Consider the following 27857-nt stretch of genomic DNA (forward strand, 5'->3'; position numbering starts at 1 on the left):
GTTAAAAAGAAGTAAAAAAATTATAGTTCAAATAAAAAATGAATTTGAAAATTTTTTATTTATATTTTAATGGGAGAAGATAACACTAGTCTTCAATAATAAACTCATTTTGTGTTGTTACTATTAAAGCATAGCATGTAATCATAGAAGGGTGGATTAAAAATAGACAAACATGCTTACATAATATTTGAATGGACCCTAAATTCAGGATACTTAAGCACCCACAACCCTGCCTCAATTACCATGGCTTGTGACAGTCCAGTTGCATGGGGAAGTCTTGAGGGGTTGAGTAGAGATTTTAAGAGATGTTTCCTGTTTCAATGTCATTGCTTTTTTTTCACATAGTATATCGTGATTATATAAGAATTTTTTTTTTTGTATAATATGAATTTATTAATATCACTTTGAAATTTTAAATAGTTTTTTTATTTTTATATAATTTCCTATTGAAGAAAAGAGTAACAGAAAATAGCTGAAATGATGGAATAAATTAAATATACATTGCGTAACTGCTATGTGGCCCACAGCGGACTGCCTCAAGAATATTTTAGTTTTATATGTAACATAATAATAGTTAAAAACAAATATGATAATTCAAAAATTGTATAATACTATCCTTATAAAATAAAATAAAAAAATAGAACAGGATAAAAAATACCCTTAAATAAAATTTAGATTTTCTAGTAAACATCAGAACTTATTAGTTTTAAAATAATATTAAGTAACTTAGAGAATGTATTTTATTATTTTACAGAAATACAATAAAATCCTTTACCAAAGTATTATAATCTCTCTTTCTCGTTCTAAATTGGTAAATATACTCAAAGTGCTTATTAATGCTCAGACAATTAACAAGCATGCAATAATTATAAAAAGAAAAAAAAAGGGTGAACAATTTTCAATCAATAAGAAAACTGATCATTTTAGAAGGACTAATACATTTATTTTGAAATAATAAATAACTTGCAAGTGAAAACCAAAACACTCTTAATACAAATTTTTAAAAAAAAAAAATTCAATTTTTACAAATCAATAGCATTTTAATTTTCAATGTTCCTAAAAATCACTCCCTGCCCGAGGAGTCTCCCAACCCACACGTAGGTGCACCACATTTTACATGCAGAAAGGTAGACCCCCTGCTCGTGTCGTGCGATAGTTCGCACCCTTATTTCTAATAAAAGTTTCAATAGATTCTATGTAACTATGAAATGAAGTATTTGTCATCTTATAAAAATTTTTATTAGATTTTTCTGTTTGTTGTAAAAATAAATGAAGCTGCCAAGAAAGACAATCAATAGAAAGGCATTCAATAAACATTGAACAAATTTAAATCTTTACTTACTATGATAATAAAATATTAAACTATAAATCTACATAACATTGTATTTAATCCACCATCATTAATTTCCTTTTCTGGATTTAAATTTGTTAGATATAATTCATCAGTCACATTGCAACATAATTTAATGCTATAACAATAAAATATTAGAATTTACACATAACATTTACATATAGAATTTACAATATTTATATCACATCTTATTTAGTTCACCAGCTGTTAAATTCCTTTGCTGGATTAAATTCTTTAGATAAAATTCTCCTGAAAAAGAATAAAATATGAATTGAGTTTTTAAAATATATAGTTGATAAAGAAAAATACACAATTGTAACTATGATACAGTAAGTATAAAAAAAAAAATTATATTATTCAAAGCATTGACCATTGAACCATCATACATTTAAATTAAATAATTATTTGCCCTGTTTAGTAAACCATTTTAATCAAATATTCATTAAAATGGTATACTTTGATAATTTAAACCAGTAGATCATATTGCATCAAATCAGATCTACTCTACGGCTCTCTATCAAGGAAAATCTTGCTAAAGCTATACTGTTTCTTAGAAATTACAAATGCCAGTTTTTCTGTTTAATATTAATGAGCATAAATAATCTGCTATACAATAAATTTTTTTCTTCTGTAGCATCAATTACTTTTATATTTAAAAAAAAAAAGCTGTAACACATGTGTATGTTTACATACATATGAAGGGGTCAGTCTTAATAATAAAAAGTTTAAAATTCCAAGAGTCTGTCATTTTCCCTTCAGACTCCACAGCCCTGATAGTAACCACTTTAAAGTAAAGCTTAACCCATTTAATTTAAATTCAGAATAATTTAATACAAGAATTAAATAAAAAGAAATAGTTAAGATGTTCTTTTGAATTTATGCTGTTATCTGGTATGTATAAATGGGATGATGATCCACTTATTAGTCATCCTTTAGGATGACTTAAGTTATTTTAAGTCTGGTATGTTAACAGCTACGGCAAGAAAAATACTATGTATAGAACTCTTACTTTTTATCCATCTTTAAAAGATCAAAAACAATTTACAGTTAGTCAAAAATATTTTTACTAGTCTTAATAGAAAGCGGGGGGGGGGGGGGGGTTCCAAAAAAAAAAAAACCCTAGTAAGTGCTGAAGTCACCTTTCACATATTAACAAAAAAATTGGATCACAAACAGTTTCCTTTTTCACAAAACTCTAGATTTCTTTACATATTGATGTTGTGTGCCATGCTTACAATTATTCTAAAACGTAGTGGTTAAAAATAAATAAAACTTAACCAGATACTCATGATTAATTGTTACAAAACAACAGTCATAAAAATAGCTTTATTCTAATTCTTTTATTACTGGTGAAACAAATTCATTACAGATAATGAATGAGCACTCAATAAAGTCAAATCAATTTTTGCATATATTTATGAGTTCAAACGATGTGTAACTAAGAAATTCTATGTGAGGGAAATGGTTCGCAACATTTAAAAAGAAATGTAGCAAATTTCAGCAATTAATGAAATTAAAATGATGTAATTAAAAAAAAATTCTTGTATTGAATGGTAATTCAAATAAATACAAATTAATGTGATAAAGATTCTCACGTGAAATTAAGTAGGTTATCTAATAATTCACAGATGCAATGAGTTAGTTAACTGTAAATATTTCAATTTAATGATGTAAGTAAACTTATTTTAATAATTTTTGTCAGGTGTGCAAATTGAAAAACAGAAAACTTTTTTTTTTCTCATTAATTTTGACCCTAAACATAAGGGCATAGCTGCAATCTGGAAAATATGGTCCAAAATAGTTTAATAAAGAGACCAGATGAAAGTTTGACCATTTTAGGTTAATTTTTTGTGGGAATATTTCACCATATCTCTGAAACTGTTAAAAAGAGTCAAGAATGTTTTACTAACACTTGTTTCTCCAAAGATAATTCCACATAAAAAATAATTGTTAATATATATATTAAAAAACTTATTTTTCATTTGGAAAAATAAGTTATGTAATAATAAGCTTTTTTTTCTTCTTTTTTGTTTCACTTAGGTAACATAAATATAGCAAAATAAAGAAAAAATAAAATTGCCATTCAGGGAATCAGACTTTTGTCCGATCTAGGGATTAAACTATTGAAACCTTTTTTGCCAAATTATAGCTAGTCCTCTTTCTTAATTTCAGGGACAAAAATCCAAAAGCAAACTGAAAATTCACCTTTTTTGATAACTTAAAATATCATCTACAGTCATAAATTAACTTATTTAAGGTCAAACCATTAGGATTGCTTTAAGTACATGAAAATCTGAGCACTAAATTAAAAGTTATAAAGATGTTTTTATTTTGCACATAGCAGATCCAAAATAAAAAAATTTAATCACATTTTATGCAAATTAAAAATTTATTAATTTTCAACAGTTTTTTAGATGTTACCTGCTTTATATGAAGACCTCACTAATGGACCACTGGCAGTGTACTGAAATCCTAACTGATTTCCATACTCTTCCCAATACTTGAATTTTTCTGGAGTTACATACTCTTTTACCTTTAACAAGAAATTGAATTGCAAGTTGAGTAAAAAGATAATTTAGTTATTTGATATTAATACATTTGTTTAATGCAATGCAAAACTCCTAAAACATCCATCTTTTTCAAGAGTCGTACACCAGGGTAACTTAAAATCATTTACTATTTTTGACAGACTATCAAGTTCTCAAATGAGATATTGAAGGCAACAAAGTGGTGGTTCAGGGGATAGAGCATTCACATTCCAATGAGGTGTACAGAGTCCGAATCCCAGAGATGGCTGATCGATATAAATTCTGCATGTGGCTTGCACCAACCACAGTGCTGACGTAAAGTATCATCAGTGGTAGGTGGATCATGGGTTCTAGTACCTTATCCGTCAAGCTAACCATGGGTGGTTTGCCTCTTCAATGCAAATGTGGGTGAGAAACATTAAGAAGTCCTCCATGAAGGCAAATTTTTCCCAATACTTGATCCAGGAAGTTCGTTCGTCTTCTGGATTAGTTTCAAAATTACAAAGCTACAGAGTTGAGCATTAGTGTTCATAAACCCAAAATTGGGTCGCTATTCAACGACTGTATGAAAAATAAAGGCAATAATCTTCTTTGTTTTTTAGTTTAGGACAAAAGTATAAACACTTTGAAACAAAAATTTCTCAACTACACTCATAACAAATTCTTAAATTTAACAATAAAAAAGGTACTCAGTTGTAACAGTCAATAACTTATTAACACAAAAATTTAATAATAAAGTAACAACATACTGAGAATACTTTTTAAAGTAGTAACTTTGTCAACTGTGTCTTTTACCCAGATTATTTTTGAAATAGTCCAAAAATTTAAGCATTTGTAGGAAGAATGGTCTATGTCAGGGGTGGCCAACCTGCCAGTCTTTGAAGGATTATTTGTGGCTCTCGATAAATGTACTCGAGTTCCCTTTTAATTTTTGTGCTATTATATTTAAAAAAATTGTATCGTTCAGTATGTGTTTCAAAATGTCTTTTGAATTACTGAGAACAAATATTAAAAACTAAGTGCAACGTTTTTCAATTCAAGGTGAGTTTTCCATTTCCAATATAATTATGACACAAAAAGCATCTTAAGAATTAGAATTAATAGAGATGCAAGAAGATCAAGCTCTACAATTAAAATATAGGTCGATGTCGGTTACTGAATTTTGGAAATTTGTATCAGAAGTATTCTGAATTAAAAAAGGCTGTTCGTCAAATTATTTCAATATTCGGAACAATGTACTTATGTGAATCATTTTATTCCACTTTAAAAGTCGCGAAATCCAAACACCGATCAGTATTAACTAACCAGCATCTCAAAGAATTACTGAGAAGTGCTGTCAATAATTATTCACCAAATTTTAAAGAATTATCAAGAAAAGTAAAATAAATGTGTTTAATTTTTAATATTTAAATTCAATACACATATTTTGTACTTTTACTTATATGTTTTCAATAAATATAATTTATGTAAAAAAATATTTTTAATACCTTTTAAATACGTATTTAATTGCGGCTCGCGAAAAATTTCAAATTTCGAAAAATGGCTCGACTATCAAGGAGCTTGGCCACCCCTGGTCTATGTATTTAAAGAGGTAAATGTTTGGTATGAAATGAAATCGCATTTGATTAACACATCTAACGCTTCAAAGAACTTTTGACAAAGTAAATTTATTTTTGGAAACAAGAAAGTTTTATTTTATTCTCACAACTATTACATAAAAATCAGCAGAATTTGAATTTACACTTCAATCTTTTAAGAATCATTCTAAAGTATGCTTGGTAAGCAGAAAATTTTTTGACGCTTCAGTTCTGATTCCAGATGATAAGTTAAAGCTGCAGCTTTGCTAAGGCTCTGTCATTTTTATTATATATTTATGAGCCCTGTTGAGCTTCAAATTCTTAATTTGTAATTCTTATTTAAAAAAAAACATTAATTATTATTTAAAGAAACATATTTTAGCTATAAAAAGGAAAATTAATATCATGATTAGTATGTCTAAATGAGATATTCAAATGAAAATTAATACTCTATAATCGAATTTTGAAATCAAAATAAAATAAAATACATCACTCACACACAAATTATCTGTATAAACATTAAAAAAATCAATTAAAAGCATTAAAAACTTTTAATTTGTTTGTTTTAAGCTTGAAAAAATTTTAAAGACTGAAAAAAAAAATATTATTAAAAAACTTAACAAGAAATGGAGCATGGGGAAGTTTAGAGAACCAGCTCCGGGAAAACATAATTCCTGGTTTCTGTTGAAAATGTTCCAGAAAATTTTTAAGCAACACTTTTAAGTTGAGCAAGATCAATTAAAAATCGAATCACTTTTTTAATGAAGCATAAATAATTTATCAGTGATATAAAAACTAAATTATTATTTTGAACTTTAAGCAACAAAAGCATGAATTTAGAGAACAAAAATGCTTGTAATTAAATTTGACAACATTTTTCAAATTGTTCAGTTCAGAATAGTTTAGAGAACTGAAGGAAGAATTATAGCAGAATCAGAGGACTTTTGTGAATCAGTATATGTAAAAAGAAATATAGAATAATTTGAGAATTTACCTTTAAATGTGTTTTTGTTGGCTGCATATACTGTCCAAGAGTTAGGCAATCTACATTAGCTTCTCTGAGATCTGAAAATATATTTTTGTACAAATGTAAATTTTTTTTTAAACGTGTTTGTCTCGATTTAAGTTTAAAAGTATTGAAGAAATATACACATGTAACTTCAGATGACTTAACTTTAATTACTGTCTTGGGATGGGACTTTTAAAAATTCATGCATTTAATTAGTTTTTATTAAGCTTTTTAGTGCACTAGCTGAATTATTAATTAAGAATAATATTAACTATTAAAAGAAATCTAAATTGTAAATTGAAACAAAAAGAAAAACTGAAATAAAATCTTATTACTAATAACACTTTAATCTTTGAGAGTTTTCAAGAAAGGAGAAAGTATCCAAGTACATTTCTTAAACAATCAAGTCTCTCTTAGTAGCAAATAAACACTATGATTTGAACAATTTAAATCAGTGTTAGGATTTTATAGACTTGGCGAATAGAAAACTTGCAGACAATAATAAATTAATTTTAAATTTTTGTTATGTGGCTGAATATTCCTGCTATTGACTTTAAACCATTCTTTATTGATCCCATCAAAATAACAAAACTTCTGTACTGAAATCTTTGTATTGTAAAGCACAAAACAGTTTCTAGAATATTAGGAAACTAGATTTATTTTTTTTTCTAAAACGTTTACAAACACAGTATAACTATCAACAAAACACTAGGTGTTAAAAAAAGAAACTGAATTATTCAAATCAGCTATTTCAGCATGGATTAAGATATCATACTTCAAGGAGAATTTATCTATTTAAGCTTTGTAAAGAGCAGTGTTGGGTCTCCCTTTGGTTTAACAGACATTTCAATATATTAAAATAAATCTTATAATAAAGAATTAATGATAAACTCAATACATTTGAACATTAAAATTGCAAATTTGAAGGCTGTACACAAACTATGCACAGGTCCTCTTATTCAAATAAAGAGCCTGAAAAAATATTTTAGTGGCCTGAGACCCTGGGATAGAATAGAAAAGCTAAAGTTGGCAGGTCTGTAAAAAGTTGAGATAAAGCACTATTTTCATTTCCTATTGTTAATATATAAAATTTAAAGATAATTTGCTTACATTTATTAAAATGTGACCACTTCATTGTATTTCAAATTTTTATTCTTGAACATTTTTCCACATTTTAAATTTAATAAAATAGCTATTTTTCATAAATTTGGTCAATTATTTAGATCAGATCTTCATTGTCTGATTTAAGTTTGTACCAAATTTAATTATATAATTGAATTAGATTTTATGCTTCTTCACAATTTTATTTTAGTATGGTAAATAAAAGAAAATGAAGTTGTTAATCGTAAATTCATGATATATCCATTGCAATTTTGGATTCAATAAACTTTTGTAACTCCAGTTCTAAAACGGGTTTGCTTCTTTATACCAGTTTATAGCATAATTTTTTTTTAAAACTGCCTTAAAATAGTTGCCTTTTAAGTGTTTTATATCCAAAAAATTATGTGACATACTATAATTAATTCACACGTACACTTATTATTTTATTTTTAATTTCCTATCTTTTCATTTTATATTTTTTTGACACACAGGAAACAAATAAACATGCACGACAGGACATACAATACTATGTGTTTCAGAATTAGCAATATAATAATGATATATTTGACGGTCACATTTATAATGATTCTAGCTTAAAACAATATGAAATAAGCAAAAAAAAAATTTTTTATTTTGAGAGGAAAAAGACAACTGAATTTCTAATCATTAATTTAGAAATGTTTGAATTAGCAATAAATAAAAATTAAAATGCTATTATTAAAAAAAGATAGTCAAATACAATTAAACTTCCTCAAAAAATTTTTATTTCACTAACATATTTACTTTCTAGTAATAATAAAATTACAGAATAGAGATCTTAAAGGAAAAATTGTTAATTATAAGGAAATGCATTTAAAAAAAATATAATTATTACATTTAGTTTAATGTTTGAATAATTTAAGAATTAAATAATTTTAAACAGAGCAGGCTTTATTTTGCACAAGAAAATATATATACACAAACTATAATGAAATACTTCAAAGTTCATACCATTCATTGTTGCTTTAATCATGTCATCTGTTTCCCCAAATCCAAGCATTATGGATGTCTTTGTGATAATTAAAGGTTTGACTTTTTTGGCATGTTTAAGTACTTCTATGGATTGTTTATAATTAGCTCTAAAATCTCTTATGTACCTGCGGTTGCAAAAAATAATTTTAATACAAAATACATAAAATCAGTGTAAAAAAATAAATATAAGTAGGGATTGTCAGAGTCATTAAAGAAAAGATTTAAAGAAAAATTATTTCATATTTTAAGATAAAGAAAATATTTAAAAAAAACTTATATCTGCTGAAAAATATTCTGAAAATTGCTAACAAAACAGCATAAAAACATAATTACTTAATTAATATTTTAAAAATAGAGATAAGACTAAATTTAACAAAAACAATAATAACAATAAATAATTTAGTTCCAGAATCTTATTTCGGAAAAAACAACTCTACTATTTAATAAACATTTACATCCAAGTGCTAAAAATAAATTAGAAAAAGAAATATCAATCAGAAAAGAAATATCATCAATTATATTTAAAAAAGTGTATTTAAAAAGGAAATGACTGAACAAATTAATCAATACTAAAATAGAGCTTACTATATTAAACAAATAAATCTATATAACAATCTATTTTCTGTATGTTTTATATCATATGCAATCCTTTTAGCAAGAATGAAATTTTGAATATATTATTAGAAAAAGCTATAAACTTGTTATATCAGGGGTCTGCAATGAATATTTTTCATAAACAAAAATATTGATGTGAAAATTGAGAATTTTATATCGGAAAAAAACATAGAAAACTTAAATTATATTTAATGGTAAATAAAACTAAATATGTAATGATTATAAAATTTAATGTAGGAAAATTTCAATCATTTTAAGAGAACAAAATAATATAGGAATGATTCAAAAATATATAAACAATATAAAAGTTTTTTTTTATTTAAGAAATTAAAAGTGTTAAAAAAACATTTTACATTAAAAAAATTTTTTTAAAATCCTAAAAAAAAAAAATTTTATGCTTTTATTTTACAAAAAAGCAAAAAAAAAAACAAACATATGGTTGAGATGAATAAATGATAAGCAAAATTTTGACAGATATTTGAAGAAAATCTGTTAACATAACATATAGTTTAATATTAGGCACTGAATAACAAAAAAAATTTTAATAAGAGAAAATGAAAAAAATAGCAAATGAAAATTCAATTCATAAAAAACAGACAAAAATTTTATATATCTGACTACTGAAAAGGGACAGGAAAATTTTCATATTTAAAAATAAAGAAAATAATTGAAGATGCTTTTAAAAAATGAATACCAATATCAGTTAATAAATCATAGATAATTAAAATGAGATTGTTAATTTTTAAAAACAGAAGTGCAAATACAATTAAGCTAACATTCAAATATAACATATTCAGATAATTAAATTTAAAATAAACATCGAACAAAACTATTTACAGCAAAACATAGAAATCTTTCTAATTTTCTGTAATTTAATATTAAATTTAAGAAGTTTATGAGAGAGAAAATTAATAAATAAGATTGGGGTTTAAATATATTTAACAAATTTAATTAAATCTAATGCCCCAATTATGATGACCAAAAAACTTTTTGAGATAAGACTAATAAAACAAATAATTAGTATATGACATTTGTCAAGGAGTAAATTAAGAATCTCATACATTATAGGTTAGTAATAATTTATAATGTTAAGCCCTACTCCCTTCAGCAAAGAGAGTTACGGAGGTTAAGGCTACATAATCTCAAGACTAACCACATAATATGGCAAATTGGAAAAGACAACAATACACCAATACACATTGCTCCCCTTTACTTCCCAGTCAAGTTCGCAGGATCTGAAGTTAAGTAGGTTTTGATTTATAGAAATGAAATAATAGGTCTATGACAGATTCAGCTTGATTTTAACCCATAGAAAATACCACATTTTCTCCAATACAAAACAAATACTATGCTTTGACATGAAATGATATTTTTGTGTTAATTCTGCTCTGTCTAAAGGAACAAAAATAGGATGTTAATATATGTTACATTCAGGAAATGAAAATATTATTTCAGTAATTAAGAAATAATAAAAATAATATATATGTTTTTTTTTAAAATTAATATTACAATAAACTAAAGTAGTTGCAAAGTATTTATACTTTTGATAACGTTCAACTGTTTCAAGATTATGAGCATAAACATCTAAACCACTGAGAGCAACAACTTCTACAGCAGATAAATCACCAGCAAAATCAGGTGTTAAGCATTCAACAAGTAATTTGGGTTTCCTATAAGTAAAATTAATTACATGATTACTCAACTAGGATCAATACAGTCAGCATTTTTAAAAACGTAATTTAGTATTACACATTTGCGTGCAGTTTGATTTTTGAAAAATATCCTTCTATTTATATAAATTACTCATTAAAGATTTTTTAATCATCATAACAATCAGTTTTTGTCAGTTCAAACAAACAAAGAAGTTAACTTAAAAAACTAGAACAAATAAATGTCAGTACTATATTTCTTTCTATAGTTATTAACAAAACAATACCTTTGCTATAAATTACTGTACAAGTTCTAAAATAAATTCTAGGGAAAAAAAATGGCGGTGAAGAAAATGGACTCTTTTTAAGTACAAAGCTTTATTAAGAATTAATTCCTAGCAATACACTATTAAGCTCAAAATAAAGTATTATTTATAATGCATATTAGTATGTCTAAAAATTTCTAACAACACAGTTGTTAGTGTGAATGAAAGAAAGAAAAATTTCTATAAAAATGATTATATTTTCAATGAGGTAAAATAACAATTATATTAAGATGGTATGAAATACTGTTAATAAGGTTACATATTCTTTGTCTATAGAAACAGTAAAAACCAACTGGTGAACTAAATATTTTGAAAATCATTGAATAAATGTAATGCAGTTTGATAATAAGTTTAAGTGGCACGGATATTGATCTACCAGTTAATATTGACATCTATATAGGACAAATATTGAACAATAATAATGAACACTTTGATTATTAGGAAAGATTGATTTTGATTCTCTGAATCGGATTTCAATAAGAATCATTTCGATGATTAATACAATATTTAAGTAGTAGTTCACACACAACTTTTTATTAAAAAAACCACTTAAATCATAAATAATATTAAAAAAATTAACAGTAGAAAACAAATTTAAAAGCATGAATTATTCATCTAGGTAGTAAAAAATTGCATTGTTATAAAAATCATTCCTATGCAAAAATAACTTTTAATAGAAATAAGTTTTCATATAATAGTAGAACTCTAATTTAACCTCAGGCTTGAATAAAAAATCTCTCTTTACAACTCAGTCTCCTTTCCTATATCAATAACATAAAAAATACCCCTCTAACACTATTCCCCCAAAATACTGATGTTTCAGAAAATATAATTTTACATTAGGTCTGACTCACAAAAATTCTGACAGCATTTCAGAACAGAATGCCAAGCTTGATACTGGCTTTGTGGATCACTCAAAATGTGATAACGCTCTAATAGCTTGTGAGTGGGATAAAATTTCAATGGCTGAAATTATGGAATCTTGTAGTGATAAAGAAGACTGAATCATCAGATCAACCACCATTGTTCCATAAATTTTACTTTTCTATTAAATAAATTACATTCATATTGTATTTAGTTATTTAATAAAATATAAATAAACTTGTGTGCATTTAAATATAGATATATAAAGACGTTTCACTATTTACGACCTTTTTGTCCCGTCCAACGAGTATCAATCGATGTTCTACTGTATTTATTTCAATTGAATATTTTAATATAATTTGCTAAAGAGTGATAAAGTATAAAATTCTATAAAAAAAATTTGCACCTTCTTTTTAACTCCACAACAGTTTCTGCTATATGATTTGCACCTCCATCCGGAAGATCTAAAAATAAAAATATATAAAATAAATATATAAATCAGAATTGCAATGAGACAAAATTTCTCAATGATCAGAGTTATTTTAACCCTCTAAATAAAACTAATGCATTAATTCTATCAACACTTAACATAGAGATGCATGGCCTATCTTTGAAAGCAGGTAAACATTTAGGAAAAAAGATGATTTTTAAAGGGCACAATAAGTTTAATCAATTGTTAATAACATGAAGTTTTCTTCCAAATTAAAAAAAAGAGCACAGGAAATTATTTATAATACTTGCAAAGTATACAATTTAAAAATACATGAAGTTTTGCACACATTGTCTTCTTTAACGATATTTAACAGCAAGTTTTCATCTTTCTTTATGAAAAAATTAGTTAGCTTCATTATTAAAAATGAACTAGAGTTCTGAACAAACCTCAAACCTTTCATACACCTTTTACCGGACATAAAATTATTACTTCCCAGATGTTTGAAAATTTTAGAAATATAGAAATTATTATTAAAATTAATTTTATGATTAATGACTTTATAATCAATGTACTTCATATTTTTAATTATATAAAATAATTTTAAGCAAGAACAATAAAACACACTAACCATCTCTATCAACAGATGTGAGAACAACGTAATCCAAGTTCCAATCAGCAATAGCCTGAGCTGTATTCTTTGGTTCATCAGGATCCGGAGGTGGGGGCCTCCGGCTAGTTTTCACAGAACAGAATCGGCAACCTCGAGTACAGGTATCACCTAATAACTTCAAAATTTTTTCAATAACAAAATTATGAATATAGAAACTACAAAAGCGAGTTTTAACAATTAACAAATAATAAGCATAACAAACAAAGATAATAATGCAAAAGAAAAGTAAAATGAAAAGAGGATAAAAAAATATGCACACGTAAAAATAATTACATTAAAATCAATTTATTTTTTGTAATTGGTAAAAAAACTTTTGGATTAAATTTTAAAAATAAATATCTAATTCTTTTTCTTTAATAATAAAGAAGTTCAATTGTAATTCAGATAAATATTATAGTCAGGTTTTGATATTTACATTAAAAAGGAATTACATAATTTGCTAATACATTAAAATCAATTTATTTTTCGTAATTGATAAAAAAAAAACTTTTAAATCAAACTTTAAATATAAATATCTATTTCTTTTTCTTTAATAATTAAGAAGTTCAATTGTAATTCAGGTAAAATAGTCAGATTTTATTATTTAAATTAAAAAGGAATTATAAAATTTGCTAATAAAGAATTGTTTAAATTAGAATGTGAAAACACTTTTTTCTTCATTAATTAAATTTTTTGAAAATTAAAACAAAGTAAAAGACAACTATTGCAAATTAAAATTATTAATGCAAATTAAAATATAAGATAACTTTACATTTAATATACATAATTATGATAATTAACAGATTAATTTACATGAGTAATAATAACTTATTACATTTTTAACAATAAACTCACCATTATTGTTGCAGTAGCAGTTCCATATTCTCCTCCACCCCAGCATTCCCCTATATTAGGACATCTTGCTTCTTCACAAACCTAAAAATTTACACACTCATTCTGAGAATCAATTAAAGTAACATAAAAACATGAATTAACATTAATGAATCGATTAACATAATTAAAGAAATAACTAAACTACTAACTCAGTGGCGCGACAGCCCATTAAGAGGGCCAAGGCCGACTGTGCCCATTTCAGTTTTCTTGACCTTGGGCTCTGGGGTGCAGGAGCATATGTTCCGGTCAGGTGGTCAGCCGAACGCGGAACCCCCAGTGTTAGTTCCCAAGCATGCTTGGTACTCATTTTATCGACCCACTGAAGGGATGAAAGGCTGAGTCGGCCTTGCCCGGCCCAAGGATCGAACCAAGGACCTGTGGCACGACAGCGCGAAGCGCTACCGCTCAGCCACCGGGCGTCAATTAAAGAAATAAATCCCTCTTAATAATGCAAATGAAAAGCAGAATGAATATGTACACATAAATACAATAACACTAAAATCTATTAATTTATTTTTGTAATTAATAAAAACAAACTGAAAAAAAATTATGAGCAAGTGACTTTTTAACTATAAAACCATCAGCAAATGACCCATAGTAATTCAGACATAAAGAACAAGAAACAGAAAATAATAAACTATTAAATTAATAAAATTATGTGTATTACTTGCAATTTTTCTAATATGCTAAAAAATATAAAAAGCTAAAAATAATAAATAAAAGTGAAATATAATAATTTTATTATGAAAATAATGTAATAAATAATGAAATAAAGGTAACAAAGCACAAACTTTGGTTTCATTGTAAATGTACATTTCAAAAGTTTCATTCAGTTAGGTTAAAAAACAACTTGAAGCATTTGATTTTAAATAATTATGAGATAATAATAATGTCGATTTTGAATTGATTTATTTTTATCAAAAAAATTTATCAACTCAAAATTTATGAGTAGATATTTATATATATGAGTAGAATACGTAGAGATTTTGTAGAGGATTTCGACAAAACTTATCAAGAAATTTTTATCAACTTTTATGTGAGTCTTTGCATGCCATAATTAAAAGTCCACCATGCCACTCTATGACATACAAGCCGTGAGATGGCCATCCATGATTTAAAAGAAAAAAGTTTATTTTGTCATAAAAAAATCTAATCGAATTCAAATATGTTCTAATACCCGACAAAAGCAAAGTATTCTTGTAATGCTTAAACAATTACCTAATTAAAATATAAACTATGTACAGTCAGCAAAAAAAAAAAAAGATATCACCCTGAATAACATTCGTTCTAATGATCGGATTTTCACGAACTATGTGTCAGTCTTAATGGTTCCTGAGGGTGATCTCAAATATGCTAATTAATTAGTGCTAATATTAATTAAGTTGCGAAATCAGACACAAAAACGTACTTTCTCTGAATAAACATAAATTTTTTTTTACATATTTGGATTTTTCATCTTCAAATTATAGGGGTTAGCCGCAATCTGGAAAATGTGGTTCCCATAGTTTGGTCAGGAGAGCGATTCAAAGTTTGGACCCATTAATGTTAATTTCGCTTTTTGCGTTTTCAGTCATATTTTAAAAACTAATGAAGCAATTCAAAAAAAAATTGCACCCACTCATAAAACTCATTTACCCAAAGATAATTTCATGAAAAAAATAATTTCTAATAATTATTTATTATTTAATTAAAGTGAGAATGAAAAAAAGTTGAATTATAAGGTATGAATTTTTTATACCATTTTAATCGACATATTTTTCAATTGAAAAATCTTAAGTTTCAGCTGGTTTTATTTATTAGAAGATGAGAAAAATTAAAATTAATTATTTAAAAAAAAATAATTTGGCGACAATGAAGAAATGATTAAATGGGGCGATTAATATTAAAATGTGATAATCTAACGAGGAACTTAACTTATCAGGCATAGCGAAAATTTCATTCATATTTTTTTCGCTAATTCGTTTGCAAATCTTTTTATTTTTATTTTTTTTAAACTATAAAATACAACGTTTTTTTTTAATCATCTAAAATTCTATTTGCAATTATCTTATTGAATAAAATACATCTTATTGAATAAAAAACATTTTATTCAACGAATGTCGAGTTTTATAAAAGCATGCTTCTGATAGAATATGATTATACGAGATTATACTCGTACACCAGATTGTGCTTATTTAATGTGATTATTTTTTAGTTTTTTCTTCTCAATAATACAATTTCAATAATATACATACGTATGAATAGATTTGAAATAAAATATTTATCAATTTCTTGAATATATTTTTTATAAATATTAATAAAAATACGTAGTAAACAAAATTAAGCATATCTCACATCATCGCAAATTTCTCAACATCTTATATATCGTCTTAATGTTAGATGTAATTTATTAATCACCTGTCCGGAAGCATTTCGCAAAACTATTTTACCAACTATTTAATTAAATTTTAACATTTTTAAAAATCTTATTCTTTACCCTCCTACGTTTATTATTTCTTCATTAATATACTAATAAATTTTTTAGTACTTTAATTTAGGTTTTCTTTAAAGTGAAGTTCCTTTTTAAATTATAGTCAAGTTTTTATTAAAAGAATTATTGTCTGCTAGCTAAGAATAAAACCTTATTAAGAAATTAAAAACATTCCGCTGTTTACAATTATTTAATGCAAAACAGCTGATTATTTACCAAGCATACTATTTCTTTTGAGAAAAAAAATATATAAATATCTGATAGTTTTTCTTTTGTTTTGTTTCTTGTGACTTCATAGATTATCTAAAATAGTGTTGATGCTTTAGAAGTCACTACAAAGAGTATAAAGATACCGAACATAAAAAGCTGTCGAATATGTAGCCAAAATTTTTAAGCGTCTTAAAATATCTCAGTATCTTAAATGTTGTCCTAACATCTTAGTTGTGAAATTAAATTTTTTATTATCTGACAACGCGTGATTCACTAATTATTTCATTATATCTTTTACTCTTTCTTTATGATTACATGTAGATTTTTTTCCGGATAATATGCTAAACTATTTTGTTTAATTTTTTTCTTTAGCACGATTCCCAAGATATTATTGTAGTATAATTTGTTATCAGGAGAAATGCCTTTTTTGTTAAGCAGGAAATACTAAAAATTGAAATTTGTAAGAAGAATCCGAAGCCGTGCCAATTTTAGAACCATCTGATTTTTAAAAAAAATGCAATAAAAAATATGCAATTTCCAAACTTATTTTGGTTTTAAAAAAAAAAATTTCAAAAAACGTGGCAAGGAGGTTGACATACTTTTTACAGAAACTGTGAAAACCAATTTTTCCTATATTTCGTCAAAAGAGGATAAGAATGATATTACTCCAAGGGACTTACTCAACAATTTGGCTATTTCCAGAATGAAATCTGTTTGATCGAAACATATTTCCTTGAAAATTAAAACAAGAAAACAATTAATTTTATTATTTATCTAAGCTTATTCCATTTATTTAATGATAGCGGTATCAAGATTAAGCAATGGAAGCCCCGTTTACTATTATACTATAAATGCATTAAATCAGGTAGTTTGAATATTTTATTTTAAGAAAATTATTTAATAATTTTAAGCAAATAAGGGTGTAAAAATAAACTCGATCAAAATACTCGAAAGTACACCCTAAAATATATGTAGAATAAACTTTGGAATCGATATATAAGAAGCACCTTTTCAAACAACTTCGAGTAGGACGCAAACGCAAACTTTTTTGAAATTGTTGTCCTTGTAACTATTTAATTTCGATTCCTGGTGCTAGAGGACATTCCATTTTCACATTCGACTTTTGAAATTTAAGGCTTGCAGGAAAAAAAAAATTTACTGCACTGATTTTCTTACAAAGTAGTGAATTATTATTTTTTTCAATCTAAGAACCTATGCCCATAACTTATGTAAAACTTATTTTAATATCGAGTGAAATAATTTAATATGTTGTGTAATAGATAATCCCAAGAAACTGAATCGAAAATATAAAAACTTCATTGATTTAAAAAATAATAGATGATAAAAAAAATAGACATGTTTTGAGCGTCCAATAATAAAAGTCACAAGTTATTCAAGCTTGACAAGTTTTGAGAATGGGTGATTATATTTGAACCTTCGAAACATGTCGACTTTTACTTCCCTCTTCATATTTTTTGAGGCCAGGTGAGTTTTTATCATCAATTATACTGTTTTACATTTGGGTCTTGATCATTATTTTGATAACGATTTTACACTCGTTAAAGTAAACATAAGCATTTCTATATTTTAACAGGATTTATGTGGCCTTTAAAAACGTAATAGCATCAATATTGTAGAAGTTATATTTCACTTAAAAATTAAAATTTTGAGACCAGATAGTTTGAGTTAATGAAATTAAATATTTTATCTTTTAAGTTTTTGAGCCCCCATTTCAGTATCTTAAGGATCTTACGAGCTCTGTTTAAAAAGAGAGTATCAGATATATACATAAGAAAACAAAAATGATCATAGTAGCAGTATTTGGGGGTAAATGTAGCTTATCAGAATTGAAGAATATGCTGTGCGACATTATATGGTGAATTTGCGAACTTAAGTTTCAGAATGTATCGAAACATGAGGATGCTACTTGCTAATCATCTTCATCCAAAGAAAACCATGTAACCTAAATATCTAGCAGAATGAAGCGATTTTTGAACAATGAATCATACAATATGCAACATATTATTTCAATATCTTATTCTTAAACATAACATATTTCAATGTTTTTAAAATGCCACTAAACATTCAGCAATTCCTTGAGTTATAGAAAAAAGAAATATCGTAAATTATAGAAAACCTTGTGAATGTGTATTAGAATTACTATACAATCTACATTTTATTTTTCAAGCACTTTTTGTTTCTTCAAACTTTCTTGCTTAGGAGACTCGATTATATCTGTAAAAATGATTATCCCTAAAATTTTGTATACAGCTATAATAAGTTACGTCAATTTGATTTTAGTATGAAATCCTTGAATAAATATAGCAAAAACAACATATCTAAATAATATCAGATAAAAAGTTCATGTATTTAAATTCTAAAAACTTAGAAAATCATGAATAATTTATAAATCAATTCAAATTTTCTTTTCAAAGGAGATTAAAATAAATTTTTTCTTGCTTTTTGGTTTAAGCTAATTCAAAAGCTTAATTTTACTAGGTTGCCTAGCAACCTAGTAAAATTAAGCATTAAGCTTTTGAATTAGTCAATGGGTTATCTTAAAATATTCATTTGCGCTGGCGACTTCTTTTGGCGATTTTCTGGACTATCGCCAAATATATAAACCTTTATTGCTACCCATTTTACGACCCAATTTTTTTAAAATTTTGTCTACCCCCCCCCCTAATTCAAGTGTCTAGATTCCAAATATGTAAAAAAAAAAAATATATGTTTTATCAGAGAAAGTACGTTTTTGTGTCTGATTTCGTAACAAAATTAATAGTTAGCACTAATTAATTTGCATATTTGAGGTCACCCCAGGAACAATTAAGATTGACTTTTAGTTCGTGAAAATCCGATCATTAGAACGGAAGTTATTCAGGGTGATATCTTTTTTTTTTGCGGACTGTACATCAAATTAATAACATTGAATTCAATATTATAGTATTGAATTTGAATCTTTTTAAGAGCACATTTATAAAAAACTGTAAAAGAATTAGGAAAAAAGAATAGTAAAAGAGTAAATTTAAATAATACAGGTTTCAAAATAGGCCAAAGCAATCAGGACAGTATAATTGCCTGTATTTAAGTGTAAAAAAGGGCAAATTTTATAGCAAAAGATTAATAAAATATATTAATTGTAACTTCAGAATTACTCTGTTTAAAACAAACAGTTTTAACAGTTTCCAGCACAATGTTATCAATGCCCAACACCGAATATAATTTCTAATCAATGCAAAGAAAATTTTTAAAGTAATTTTGCATTAAAAAAAAAAAACTAGCATTAATCATATAATATTCCCTCATACTATTAATATATACTTAAAGTTTGTAATTGAGTTCAAGATTTTTTGAATTAAATAATTAATTATATAATTAAATCAGAGATGCCAACTGCTCCGGACACGACTAAATAATTAAAAAAAACGGTAAATAACTATCAACTAAATTTTGCAAATACTTGACTATTTTTGCTTGCTTTATAAATCGTATAGCATGACCTAAGTAATATAAAGTGGAGGATTATATAAGATTACGAATGATTTAGAAATAGTGGTGGATAAAAATCTACTAAATTGAATTTATTAAACCAAGAATCACAATTGATAAACTACCACTTTAAAATATATATTTGCTGCCCGGAGCAAGTTGGCATCTCTGTTAAATCAAAGATTTCCTTCCAAAAATGTTTAAACAATGAATCCTGTGTAAAAGGTGTTGTGTCTGAACCTCTTAAACTTTTATATAATTAGTAGATTGTTCCTCAACAGGAACAAACAGTTTTGTTTGAAAATAATTTTAGTGGATAATCCTTCAATTTCTCATGCAGAAATTCTATATGAAATGATTACTGTATTGTTGATGGACTCGATTTTTAAAATCATATGAAAGAGACGAATCAATAATTATGAAACTGTTCAAATCTATTCTATAATATTAAAGATGTTGGGTCAAAAATAAAAAATTTTATCAATCAAATCTATTTTTAAAAAATTTTCATTTTTATTCTTAGAAAATGGGATATTTTGAAAACACTTTATAATCAGGAATTTTTTTTTTATCAGGAGTATCAGGTAAACTATAAACTCTGAATAGTATTCATACAAAAATATACATCAATAATTATTTATTCTTATAATAATTTTTATTAAAAAAAATTATAATTTTTATAATCAGAGTAACTTTAATGCAAATATAATTTAAAATATATATATATACTATATATAATATTATTCCACTTATTTTTCTATTTTGTTGGTAAAATTAGCATACGTTAAAATATTAGTAGATATCTTTTGATTTCCTCATGAGGAAATATACTCTAATTATAAATTATGGCACATAATAAATTAGAAATTCTTGATTAATATTACAAAAAATCTGAAGATTAAAGAAATATACTATGTATAGATTTTTAAAAAAATAAATGTTAATGGTGTCTTACAGTATGTAAATTCAAATTTCTCAAAGTTTCTTTTAAATGATGATAGTTCTTGCCAACTGGAATTTTGCTTTTCACCCATGGAGGCAGTCTTAAACGGCTGTAAAATTAAAGATCTTTTATCAGTACAAAAATAGATTATAGTCAGTTTATAAACAATTTACAATATTAGTAAACTAGAATCTGCAAATAATAATAATAATCAATATGAAATATGTAAATAATTAGCCAGGACCTTTTTCTGTCCTCTTTCTGTAGCTTCAGCTCTCCTTTGTAGTTATCAAATGTAGATCCACGGGGTACAACTCCTGCAATGAAGTCCTGTAGATCAGGTCCACTCTCAACATCTTTGCCAGATGAAGAATAGGAATTAACATTGGATGGGGTTTTAGTACAAATGACTTTATTCTAAATGTTAAAAAATTTAATGTTACAATTCAGAATTGATGTGAAAAAATTGCAAATAAAAATTTTAAAAACATTTTTTTCTAAAAAAATTTTCTTTAATGAGAAAATACTTTAAATTAAACATAAAAAATTGTTTATGATTGTGCGGAGTTCTTCCTAGGAATAAGAAACGACAGGATGCACTGCCTCTCAAAAAAGGACACTATAAGTTTTAAAAGGGCACTTATTCAACACTGTGAAAAATTATCAAAATGTGTAATAACTGAATTTGATCTTCAAAAAATTTTTAAATAACCCTCTTATACTATTTTATGTGTATATTTCAAAAAATGATTATCTATTATTATAAGAATAATAGAAAAATTTAAATAAAATAAAGAAAAAAAGTTACTTATTTAAACAACTTTAAAAACTAAAAACATAAAAAATTTATTAATACTTCCTCCCGTAAGAAAAGAGATACTTATAAAAATTTAAGGAATTGAGAATAATCCTAACAAAGTAAACATTTGTAATAGTTATCAGAATTAAACCACACAGATAATTTTACCAGTAGAAATTATTTTAAAAGTGAATTATTTCTCAAAAATGAAATATGAATATATAGGCAATGTTTTTAAGGGACAGGTGGCTTATTTTTACAAAAAGGACAAAGAAGGTGCATTTATAGAGATCAAAGGGCAGACAGGATGAACCCCCCTTCTAAAAACGCTTAGGGAGAACAGTAGATTGATTTGTTACCTTAGTAGGTTGACCACAAACACTTGGGAAAAAAATTCCTTAACTTTTTCAGAGAGACTTTATCAAATTTAACTGATTTCTTTAACTGGCTGCATAAATTTTATTATAGGTTTTTCAATTATGCCTCATACATAAAATATACTGTTTATTCTGATGTATAAGTACAAGACAGAAAATATTTGGTATGTCGGGTGTATAAGTCAACCACTGAAGAAAATCAAATACGAAAATTTATACAGTTAAAAAATAAAAAAAATATTATTAAGGGTAATAATACAAGGGGCTGTAGATTTTTTTGATAATGAACCAGAACTTACATTTATATTTTATGAGAAATAAGATTTTAATTTATGTATAATAAATAAACCTATTTAATATAGTGTTTGTAAGCCATTAATTATACCATTTAATTATCGCTAGCAAATAAACAGTTTTTTCAATTATAAATTACTACTGAATACCATATTTTTGAGGTTATTTTAGAACCAAAAGACTTATTTACACATTTAACAAGCAAGACTGATTTCATAGAGAAGCAAAACTATCATAATTAGGGCCCTATAAATTATGCGAAGATGCGGAGGATGCGGAAACCCGCATAATTTACAATTTTCCGCGTAATTGCAGCATATCTGTATAATTTTTACTGTATAAGTCAACCACTGAAGAAAATCAAATACGAAAATTTATACAGTTAAAAAATAAAAAAAATATTATTAAGGGTAATAATACAAGGGGCTGTAGATTTTTTTGATAATGAACCAGAACTTACATTTATATTTTATGAGAAATAAGATTTTAATTTATGTATAATAAATAAACCTATTTAATATAGTGTTTGTAAGCCATTAATTATACCATTTAATTATCGCTAGCAAATAAACAGTTTTTTCAATTATAAATTACTACTGAATACCATATTTTTGAGGTTATTTTAGAACCAAAAGACTTATTTACACATTTAACAAGCAAGACTGATTTCATAGAGAAGCAAAACTATCATAATTAGGGCCCTATAAATTATGCGAAGATGCGGAGGATGCGGAAACCCGCATAATTTACAATTTTCCGCGTAATTGCAGCATATCTGTATAATTTTTACTTTTCAGCAAAATGTATTCGTTTACCAGATAAATTTCTCCTTAAGGGTTTTTTTTTCAATTGAAATATATCTTCTTTTTCAATTCCAAGAATCTTTTTGGTCAGGTGGTCAGTTCTTTCCAAGAATCTCCCCCCCCCCCGGCACATAGCTTCTTATCAGTCGCCATTATCTTCAATAGGAAGCTGGTTGAACAGCTTTCGCGGTGTATAGACAATAGAGGTCACCTCTATGGTATAGACCACAGAGCTAAAAAGTTGGGGAAGAATGACCCTCCCCCAAACTCCAGTCCCACCTCTTTTCTTTGTAGTTCCTGGAACTCCACAAGATATTGCTTGAGGGCCATGCATTCCGCTTTATTCATTCTTCGAGTATGCGTGCGAATCTTTTCATTTATTGATTTGAAATTAGTTTAACTCATTTCCACACAAATAGTCACTGTAAACATGTCTCTATCTAAAATTAAAAAAAATGCCATCCATATTTCTGCACAGGATAGATGTAAGCAATATCAGAGTATTTTTCACGCTTCGGATGGAATAATGTTCTGTACCTCGTGTAATATTGCCGTGGATCACACAAGAAAGTGTGTTATCGATAAGCATTTGGATAGTAATCGTCACATAACAAATAAAAGAAAAAATGAACAAGAGGACAGCGAAGTGCAGAAAAAAAAACAAGCAACCGTGTCATCAATGCTCAAGAGAAAAACCGAATGTGCTGAAATGCGCAATCTTTTAAACTTTGAAATTGTTGACGCATTTACGAGTGCTAATATTCCGATTGAAAAACTGGATCACCCCAAAATGAGAGATTTTCTGACGAAAAATATTTCGGGTGCAGGTGCTTTACCTTGTGCTAATTCTCTTCGCCAAAATTATTTACCAAAAGTATTTGAAGTAAAGAAGAATGAATTGAAAGAAATTCTTCGTACTACTGATTCACTCTGCATCGGCTTCGATGAAGGCAGTGATGATAAAGACAATTATGTTTTACATATTTTAGCTGTCCCGCAATTTACAGATACTGCAATGATGCATCCTTATCTTCTTGATAGCATTCATCTTGAAGCTGTACAATCGACTACAGTTTCTCAAGCCGTAGTGCAGTGCTTGACAAATATGGAGATTGATTTCAACAAAGTTTCAGCAATCTTAACAGATAACGCAACTTACATGACTCGGGCATACAAGGAAGTGTTGCGTACTCTACTGCCCAATTCAGTGCACATGACCTGCAATGCTCACATTCTTAATTTAGCTTCTGATCAGTGGCGTGAACATTTTTCAGAGGTTGACAAATTCACAGGAAACTTTAAGAAATTGTTCAAGCATTGTCCTGCAAGAAAGCGCCGCTATTTAAAGTTTTTAACGGATAACAATAAGAAAGCTAAACTTTGTCCAGTACCAATAAAGACACGGTGGAATTCTTGGTTTAAATCAGTGCAATATCATGCTGAATATTGTAATGTTTACATAGAATTTTTTAGCAGTGAAATAAACCTTACTCCTGACACTGCTTGTCTCAATCAGTGCAAAGTTTTGGTGGAAAGCAAGTACGTTTGCAAAGATTTTCAATTCATTGCAGAACACGCTCAGTTATTAATGGATACTCTTCTCTTTTTCGAAACATGTGGTGTATCTATTCATAAAGCTTACAATAAGATTTTTGATCTGCGGTCTAAACTTCGATGTAATTCTCAGGCATCATACTCACGAAAAGATTCGCGCAACGTATTTCTTCAAGAAGTGTTTCACAAAACAATTGCAAAGTTGAATACTTACTACTCTCCAGAACTAGACGTATTCAAAAAACGCGGGCCCAAGTTTAGTCAACCTGCATTAAACTTCATGAAAACTGCTCGAGTTTTCGATCCAGAACAAATAGTCAACCTCAATATTGAAGACGACGATGTATTCAAGAATATTCCAGGAATGAGTGGTCAAGATATAAAACTCGAGTATGCTGCTTACAAAGAATATGTAAAAGAATGTTCAAACCAGGACATAATTAGATTCTGGAATTCAGAGGTAGTCTCAGAGAGATTTCCAGAACTTACAAAAAAGGCAAGACAAGTGCTCTCAGTGCTTCCTAATTCAGTAGATTGTGAAAGAGCAGTATCCTGCTACGGCCAAATTTTTACAAAACAAAGACAGAGTTTGAAAGAAAACGCAGCTTCTGGACTAACTTCTCTCCATTTTAATAAACTTTAATAATTGTTCTGATGTAGAAAATGGATGTACAATGCATAAGAAGGTAATTTAGTTGAAATATTTACTGTATTCATTGAAATTTTTTTATTTATTAAAACAGGAAAGAAAGTTGAACTTTTTTAAGAGATTTTTTTTTCAGTTTCAATTGTTTTCTGGGTCATTCGCAACCGATATGCATAATTTTTAAAAGACACCGCATCCTTGCCGCATAATTTTTAAAAATCGCCGCATCCTAGCCGCATAATTTTTAAAAAATTTCCGCATAATTTATAGGGCCCTAATCATAATTTAATAATAATCACCAAAATATATTTTTTTTTAAAAATTAAATTCGAGACAGTGTCCAATAAAATATTAAAAATCAAAATGAAGGAGGTTCTATTAAATTTTCAATTAGATAGAATATTTAAGATATTATTTATGATTTATACATATTTAACTGTAAACGTCAACAATTTTGCAACATTTGATTTACATGCTACAAAAGGAACAAAAAATATAACGAAGAAGAATGCACAACACAATCAGGACAGAGCCTCTTCGCTTAAATGTTTATGTTTGCCGCTTAAATAAGGTAATCTCTTGAATAAGAACTGGTTCTATTAAATTATAAGTTCTGCTTTATTTACGTAGTTACTTTATTCACTTATTATTAGAAAGAAAAAACTTCTTTTCAGAATTTAGAGCCGGTTTTTGTTTATATTCAGAGCAAAACTGAGGCCTATATGATGAAAATATTTAAGTTTTGGCATAGTATAAAAATATACGTAATATGACATCCTAATACAGCATATACATCATATAAGTTGAATAAAATTTTTAGTCATGTTGAAGATCAAAAATATACCATTTTCAATCATGTCAATATACCATTTTCATTTATCATCATTAAGGCAATAAAAGAACAATACATTCTCTTATTCATATGATATCCAACACTTGTCATCTGCATATTTTAATTATTCATCCTTACATTACTAAAAAAATAACAATAAAAAACAATGTAGTTTATTTTGTTTACTTTGAAGTAATGCATAGATGTTAAACTGTATACAGTTGAGAAAAACGCTACATTATTTTTAATTGATTTAAAAAGATAGTAGATATATTTTTTTGTCCATACAGAATTTTTAGAAGTAAAAAATGAAACATGGCAAATTGTTTTAATCATTGATTTTTACATTAGGTAATTATCAAAGCACTCTAAAAAAAAGTATTTAAAATCAAAACTTAAATTTCTAACCTTGACAATAGAAAAAAATTTGCAAAAATAAATTAAAAATTGATAAGTAGGTTCTGGAAACTGACTTTTTTCAATACTATGATAATTTGTTTTAATTTTTTTGTATTTCTCCAGAAAAATTAAACTGTATTTTGATACATATAGTAAATTGTTTTAGCATGATTATTAAACTTCTTTTCTAAACAATACTCGAAATTTTATTTAAAAACAAAAATTTAACAGTGCATAAAAAAAAAAACTTATTAAATTTACAGATATTTTCGGCTAATAAAATTTATAAGTAAATGAAATTAAAAAGAAACAATGGCCAATATTAAAGTAATAATTACAATAAAATAACAAATCTATGTGATATTGATTCTTTCAGATGTACGAACTGAGTCATTAAAATTTGATAACAAAAACAAACATTTTCAAACGTATCTGTTAATACAAAAAAGAACATATGTAATAAACTAATTAATAATTGATACTAAACATATTATTATTTAATATCGCTAGTGTATTCTTCGCAAAAATAAGGATATTTCGCAAATTATATAACTTTTTAGGAAAAACGTAAACAAACATGCATGAAGAAAACTCACGACAATTTACAACATTATCAGAATCAACATTCATATAAATGATTTATTCCTTGTTTCACTCCAAAAATTACCTTCCAACTATTTTTTAGAATAAAATACTTTCGGCCGATTTCAATATGTAATGGTTTGCATTTTCTAATAGTAAACAACTGCCTTCTATAAATACTACAAAAGCTGACGGACATCGCCATGATTGCTTCATACACCAATGGTTGCGCCATCTACAGGAGAGTTTCGATTTCAATCACAAATTACATCGGGTCATGAGAGAGCAGACGAAAATTTCCGCAGAGGATTAAATTTCAAATTTTTTAAGAAGAAAGCACGAAGATACCTAAATTGTGTTCAATAGATCCAGAATTGATTAATATTAGACGTAAGCAGGTGAGTTAAATAAGAATAATTCTGATTCATGCATTGAAAATAACCTTGAAATTT

At 26.7% G+C, this 27857-nt stretch overlaps 2 protein-coding genes across 2 annotated transcripts in view; one reads left to right on the forward strand and one right to left on the reverse strand.

Moving 5' to 3' along the window:
• Positions 1-1216: 1216 nt before the first annotated feature.
• Positions 1217-27696, reverse strand: Las (lipoyl synthase, mitochondrial). Its single transcript, XM_087158955.1, has 11 exons — positions 27491-27696; positions 21364-21536; positions 21132-21228; positions 13969-14049; positions 13093-13249; positions 12438-12495; positions 10734-10862; positions 8557-8702; positions 6451-6521; positions 3773-3884; positions 1217-1600 (listed from the first exon to the last, which is right to left on the reverse strand). Exons 1-11 carry the CDS (start codon positions 27638-27640, stop codon positions 1533-1535), a joined length of 1242 nt encoding a protein of 413 aa, XP_087015081.1. The 5' UTR covers positions 27641-27696; the 3' UTR covers positions 1217-1532.
• Positions 27645-27857, forward strand: part of LOC107438276 (uncharacterized) — a 79084-nt gene continuing 78871 nt past the window's right edge. Inside the window, exon 1 of the mRNA XM_043049694.3 lies at positions 27645-27803. The gene's annotated coding sequence lies outside the window, so the exon portion shown is untranslated. The remainder of the gene's footprint in view (positions 27804-27857) is intronic.

The sequence above is a fragment of the Parasteatoda tepidariorum genome, chromosome 3 (genome assembly GCF_982258835.1).
Source record: "Parasteatoda tepidariorum strain Cologne lab strain chromosome 3, Ptep-v5.0, whole genome shotgun sequence".
Lineage (NCBI taxonomy): Eukaryota > Metazoa > Arthropoda > Arachnida > Araneae > Theridiidae > Parasteatoda > Parasteatoda tepidariorum.